The sequence below is a fragment of the Heterodontus francisci genome, chromosome 22 (assembly GCF_036365525.1).
Source record: "Heterodontus francisci isolate sHetFra1 chromosome 22, sHetFra1.hap1, whole genome shotgun sequence".
Lineage (NCBI taxonomy): Eukaryota > Metazoa > Chordata > Chondrichthyes > Heterodontiformes > Heterodontidae > Heterodontus > Heterodontus francisci.
Window position 1 is genome coordinate 40,396,161 of NC_090392.1, and position 6,828 is coordinate 40,402,988.

Sequence of the window (6,828 nt, forward strand, 5' to 3'; positions counted from 1 at the left end):
GTTAATAAAAGGTTATACAGGGTGGACGTAGAGAAAATGTTTCCACTTGTGGGCAATTCCTAAATTAGTGGCGATAAATATCAGATAGTCAGTAATAAAACCAATAGGGAATTCAGGAGAAACGTCTTTACCCAAAGAGAGGGAAGAATTTGGAACGTGCTACCACAGGGAGTAGTTGAGGTGAATAGCAGAGATACATTTAAGGGGAAGCAAGGTAAGTACACGAGGGAGATAGGAATGGAAGGATATGCTGATCGGGTTAGATAAATTGTGCACTATCTTTTCCAAAGATCTCTTAGTTTCTCTATTGGCTGCTTTTGTCTCCCTCAATTGTGGCTGATATTTGTCCCTATTCTCCTGGAAACAGAATCCATGTTGTTCCAAACTGGGTTCAATGTAAGACAAATTGGGGAGTCAGGCATCATTCATCCCTCGGTCTACACTGACAGGTAAAACCCCAGACAGTTCCTTAGTAAGGATTCCTCTGGTTCCTCACCATGTATATGTCAGAATACTGAAACCTAGCTTTAAAGTCTACTCCTGGAAGTCTACTGCCAAGTAACATTGGTGCCACAAAAGTGACCATCTCCAAGACAGAATATAACCATCTTTCCTTGACATTCAATGGCATTACCATCACTGAATCCCCCATCAACAACATCCTGGGGATTACCAATGCCCATAAAATTAACTGAAACAGCCGTATAAATACTGTGGCTACAAGAACAGCCTCAAGGCTTGGAATTCTCCAGTGAGTAACTCACATCCTGACTCCCCAAACTTGTCCATCATCTACAAGGCACAAGTCTGGAGTGTGAAATTCCATGGAAGAGTGGCTGGGACACATTTCTTACACCCCTCAGGATTAACCCGCACGGGGACTTGGCTGTTAGTGAAGAGAGACAAGAAAAACCTAAGTGCCGTTTGTCCCTCTCAGTGTGACCCTGAAGGTCTGTGTCCGGGCTGAAGTTCTGTTCCTGCCGTACGATCCTCCCCCGAGATTGTCCTTTCTCAGCTCCAGCCAGGTGATGCTACACTCGGGTGTGAAAGACAAAAATCTACGTGTTTAAAACAAAGCTGATTTATTTGACGCTTATCCAGAATATTAAACTTCAGCCAAGTTACAGGGTTATTAATATCAGTAGAAACAAACTCCAACTCTCAATAGAAACATAGAAAATTTGTGGCACAGAAAGAGGCCATTCAGCCCTTTAGGTCTGTGCCAGCTGAAAAACAGGAATCCAGCTTAACCCCACTTTCCAATTGTTACGACTGCAGAGATCATTAATGTGAAAAATACCAGATATGAGCCCCCAGACCAATTTAACAAATTACAGAAGATTTCACGTTTTAAGTCTTTTGTTATCACGGAAAAGAAATCCTCAATGAACTAAACAGTACTGTGTAAATAGCTGATACCCCAAATTACAATCAAAGGTATTTTCTTTACTTATTCATAATATCTCACACTACATTTATATGTTACACAGTCCTTTTTGATGAAATCCTTTCCGGTTAAAAGTCACAAATTCTTCCCAGGTGCAATGGGTTGCATCTCCCAGACTTTTCAAAAATACAATATTTTCTTTCTCACTTCTCTAAGCACTTATGACCTGAACATCTGTGAATAATGTGATTCCAGTGATCTTGTGTGCCCGCTACACCTCCGCAAACTTCGACTCTCAAAAAACAAGGTTTAGATTTCCACAACCCTTTGCTGTATATCTTCAGACAGCAGGCATTCGCTCTCTCTCGCCAGCTGCCTCTGCTGGGTGCCTTCTCTTACAGCTTCCCTTGAGGCCTCACCCTGATGGGTTCTCTTCCTACAGCCTGCTTGAGGCTACAAAGTGATGCTTCATTCCATACAGCCTGTTTTTCTCCAGAAAGTCTGTAAAATTTACTTGGTCCTAGAATTCAACAGTTGCTCATTCTTCTCCAAAATGCAAAGACCAGAAGTCCACTCTCACAAAGCTACTCGGCCTTCCATTGCCCCCAAGTGTTACCACCTACCGGTTTGTTTACTTGTTCTCAATGACTGATTCCTTGTTTTACAACCCAAACGTCTGGGAGGGTGAAACCCATTGTTCTTCAGGTGTTGGTGCTGTAGTCTCGGTTCCTTCAGAAAACAGTCTTTGATCTGTTCCCTCTGTTGTCCTGGTAACCTTTTACAGAGTGGAGGTGAGGTCAGCTGACCTCCTGGATTCCACGTTAAACTTTTTAAAAAAAATCACAATCTATAAAACATAATCATGTTCCAAGGTCCAGTGTTCCTAACACAGGTCACATCAACAGAAATGAACTGTGACTGTGGCTCAGTTGGTTCCATTGTCAGAAGGTTGTGGGTTCTGGCCCCACTCCAGAGAGTTTGCTGTGTGCAACTGGCTGCCGTGTTTCCTACATTACAACAGTGACTACACTTCAATCGTACTTCATTGGCTGTAAAGCACTTTGGCATGTCCTGAGGTAGTGGAAGGTTCTGTATATGTGCAGGTCTTTCTTTAACCATCAGAACGAACATGCTTCAGTCCTGGATGTGATTAACAGCGGCAACAACAGCAGAATCCAACCCCTGCAGTCACTTGTGAACTCGTTGATGTGTCAGCAGGTCAGATAACAAAGTGAATCCTTTCTCACACACGGAGCAGGTGAACGACCTCTTCCCAGTGTGAACTTTCTGGTGTGTCAGCAGATCAGATGACTGAGTGAATCCCTTCCCACACATGGAGCAGGTGAACGGCCTCTCCCCAGTGTGGGTACGCTGGTGTACAGTGAGGTGAGATGATCGCCTGAATCCAGTCCCGCAGTGAGAGCACTTGAAAGGTCTCTCGTCAGTGTGAACGCGGTGGTGTTTCAGCAGGTCAGATGAACGAGTGAATCCCTTCCCACACTCAGAGCAGGTGAACGGCCTCTCCCCAGTGTGAACTCGCTGGTGTGTCAGCAGACTGGATGAACAGGTGAATCCCTTCCCACAAACAGTGCAGGTGAATGGCCTCTCCCTAGTGTGAACTCGCTGGTGTTTCTGCAGGTCAGATGAACAGGTGAATCTGTTCCCACAAATGGAGCAGATGAATGGCCTCTCCCCAGTGTGAATACGCTGGTGTACTGTGAGGTCAAATGATCGTCTGAATCCAGTCCCACAGTGAGAGCACTTGAAAGGTCTCTCGTCAGTGTGAACTCGCTGGTGTGTCAGCAGGGTGGATGAACAGCTGAATCTGTTCCCACACTCAGTGCAGGTGAACGGCCTCTCCCCAGTGTGAGTGCGTTGGTGCCTCACCAGTTCACGTCTGCTTTTAAAGGTCTTCTCACATTCAGAACATTTAAAAGGTCTCTTATCACTGTGAATGCTCTTGTGTTTCAGCAGGGTTGATGAACAAGTGAAACCCTTCCCACACTCTGAGCACGTGAACGGCCTCTCCCCAGTGTGAACTCGCTGGTGTGTCAGCAGAGTGGATGACTGAGCAAATCCTTTCCCACACATGGAGCAGGTGAACGGCCTCTCCCCAGTGTGAACTCGCTGGTGTGCCAGCAGGTTGGCTGACTGAGTGAATCCCTTCCCACACACGGAGCAGGTGAACGGCCTCTCCCCAGTGTGAGTGCGTCGATGAACATCCAGATCAGACGGGGAATTGAATCCCTTCCCACAGTCCCCACATTTCCACGGTTTCTCCCCAGTGTGACTGCGTTGATGAGTTTCCAGCTCAGACGGGTAATTGAATCCCTTTCCACAGTCTCCACATTTCCATGGTTTCTCCATGGTGCAGGTGTCCTTGTGTCTCTCCAGGTTGGATGATCAGTTGAAGCCTTATCCACACACAGAACACGTGTATGATTTCTTCCTACTGTGAATGGTGCGATGTTTTTTCAGGCTGTGTAACTGGTTAAAGCTCTTTCCACAGTCAGTCCATTGGAACACTCTCACTCAGGTGTGTCTCAGTGTTTTCCAGTCACACTGATGTCTGAAACCTTTCCCCACAGACAGAACCAACAAACATTTCGCCTTCCACTTTCAAAGGCCAATGATATTCAGCTCCTGATGAATCGAGTCAGATCTTGATGTGATGTTTGGTTTGAGTTTCCTGTCTGCAAATCTCCTCTTCTAATACCCTGTAAAAGGAGTTTACAAAAGTCATCACAGGATAAAAATTCAGAATCGTGAAATTTGAATTCAATTCATAAAACTGGAATTACAAAGCTAGTCTAATGGTGACCATGAAAGCATTGTCGATTGTTGTAAAAACACATCTGGTTCACTCATGTCCTTTCGGGAAGGAAATCTGTTGTCCTTACCTGGTCTGGCCTACATGTGACGCCAGACCCACAGCAATGTGGTTGACTCTTAAATGCCTTCAGTGGGCAATTAGGAATGGGCAATAAATGCTAGCCTAGCCAGCGATGCCCACATCCCATGAACAAATAAAAAAGACAATTCTAGTTTCTATAGAACATTCTTTCCTCTCTTCTTCCCCCAAACATGTGGTTCATTCAAACTAAAAGATGATAAAGTAAGCAAAGTCCCAACAAAAGCAAAGGGAATAAAAGCAAAATACTGCAGATGCTGGAAATCTGAAATAAAAACGGGAAGTGCTGGAAATACTCAGCAAGTCTGGCAGTATCTGTGGAGAGAGAAAAACAGAGTTAACATTTCAGGTTGATGACCTTCCATCAGAACTGGTGAAGGTTAGAAATGTAATAGGTGTGCTGAAAATTAAAGGGGAGTAAGAAGAACAAGAGGGAAAATCTGTGATAGGGTGGAGGACAGGAGAGATTAAATGACAAAGATGTCATGGAATAAAAGACAAAGGGAGTGCTAATAGCTGTAGCAGAAGACAAAGTGTTCAACCAGAGAAAGTGCTAATGGGATAATAAAGTACAGCTCTGTCCGAAAACAAAAACATGAAAAACAAGATTAAGACAGGTGCTTGTTAAAAGAAAACAATGAAAATGGGGATCATGGTCTGAAATTGTTGAACTCAATCTTCATTCTAGAAGGCTGTAAAGTGCCTAAAGCAAAGGGAACCTTTCCAACAAAACCGGAGTGTTGTTAATAGTGTCTGAGAGACACTCAGTATCCGAGAGACACTCAGTATCCTGAAATGACCACCGGATGCAGAAGGTATCAAGCATTCTCCCTCCCCAGGGCCACCGGGCACGGCCAAGACCACGGAAGAGAGGCTGGCAGCCAGAGTGACACCCCAACATCCTGGATTTACACATTGCTGCTTTAACCAGGCCCAAGAGCAGGTCCAGAAGATTCTCTGACTTATCCAACCCCTCCACATTGAACAACGAAAGATTAGGAGCGTGCGACTAAATTGTAACTAAAAGTTCAGTAGCAGCCCCTTTACAGGAACTCTAACCTCTCACACTGAATATTTACATGGCTCATGAACTCCTCGAGGCTGCAAACTTCACATGCAGTCAGGGTGTGGGTGAAGCTGCTAAAAACCCTGTTGTCCAGGATCCTCCATCTCTCAGGCATTCGGACCCAGTTGGGAACAGAGACTCTGTGCCCTCACCAAGTTGGCTGCACATCCCCGACCCCACCCCACCCAAGATAGCGGCCAGTGAGCCTGCTGGTCTGGGCCTATAACCGCGGGGTAAACACGGGGCTTGTGGCCTCTTATTCAGGGCCTCAATCGACCCCAATTGACCATGTAGCTGCCCAGCTTACCCACGGCTCCGATTCCCTCCCTCCCCGTGTACACAATATCCTCCCGAGAACTCTGTTCCGCCTCAGTCTGTCAGTGTTTTCGGTTTCTGTTCCCGGATATTCCGGGTCTCCCTTCAATCGAGGAACTGAGTCCCTCCTTTTAATTTATTATTAGTTTCAAACAGGGCCTGTTACCGGGAGAAGCCCCGCAGCTGCCATCCCCGCTCAGAGCAAACGCGGGAGCTTCTAATTCGGGCTTTTGCGGCCTACGGCAGGTGTTTCTGAGGTTTCCCCGCCAACTCTCACCCGCTGCAAAAGCATCTCCAGCCCTCGCACAGCGATGATCACAATGACACAGCGCATGCTCCAGATACAGGCCGCATTGCGCTTGCGTACTGGACTCCTGTAGCATGACTAGGGCACATTCAAGGCCGCGGGGAATACTGGGAAAGAGCCCCGCCATTTAGTGAAGAAAAGTCTGTGGTCGGATTGTGATTAAATAAATCATACCCAAATGCCTGTACCTTCTTTGATTGTTGAGATCTGGATTTGATTAATAATACTTTGCAAATACTTGCCTGAGAGGGAGTGCAACGAATGCTCTCTAGGCTGATTCTATAATTGTCCTATCAGGAGAGATTGAGTAGACTAGGCCCATATTCCTCCAAGTTTGTGAATTCGAGGTGATCTTACTGAAACATATAAAATTCTAAAGGGGCTTGACCGAGTAGATGCTGGGAAGAAGTTTCCCATGGCTGTTGAGTCTAGAACTAGAAGTCACAGACTGAGAATAAGAGTTCAGCCATTTAAGATTTTTTGAAATTTTATTCTTTCATGGGATGTGGGCATCGTTGGCAAGGCCAGCATTTGTTGCCGATCCCTAATTGCCCTTGAGAAGATTGTGCTGAGCCAATATGCTGAAAATTGTTTTCAATGAAAGAATTAAAATTCTCCACCCCAAAGGGCTGTGGATGCTCAGTTATTGAGTGTAGTCAATAAAGAGATTGTTAGATATAAATACCGTGGCTACAAGAGCAGATCAGAGGCTAGGAATTCTGTGGCGAGTAACACAACTGCTGACTCCCCAAAGTCTGTCCATCATCTACAAGGCACAAGTCAGGAATGTGATGGAATACTCTCCATTGCCTGGATGGGTGCAGTTCCAACAATACTCAAGA

The 6,828-nt window shown here is 45.6% G+C and overlaps 1 protein-coding gene across 4 annotated transcripts; it reads right to left on the bottom strand.

Annotated features, from left to right (window-relative positions):
• Positions 1–856: 856 nt before the first annotated feature.
• On the bottom strand, positions 857–5,998 carry LOC137381331 (zinc finger protein 229-like). 4 transcript variants are annotated; one of them, XM_068053741.1, is made up of 2 exons: positions 5,957–5,998; positions 857–4,104 (listed from the first exon to the last, which is right to left on the bottom strand). In XM_068053741.1, the coding sequence occupies exon 2, from the start codon at positions 3,752–3,754 to the stop codon at positions 2,576–2,578; it is 1,179 nt and encodes a 392-aa protein (XP_067909842.1). In that variant the 5' UTR covers positions 3,755–4,104; positions 5,957–5,998; the 3' UTR covers positions 857–2,575. The 4 variants fall into 4 exon arrangements, with proteins under 4 accessions (XP_067909842.1, XP_067909840.1, XP_067909843.1 ...); XM_068053739.1 differs by having other exon boundaries at positions 5,846–5,988; XM_068053742.1 differs by lacking the exon at positions 5,957–5,998 and adding an exon at positions 5,672–5,836.
• Between the last annotated feature and the right edge of the window lie 830 nt (positions 5,999–6,828).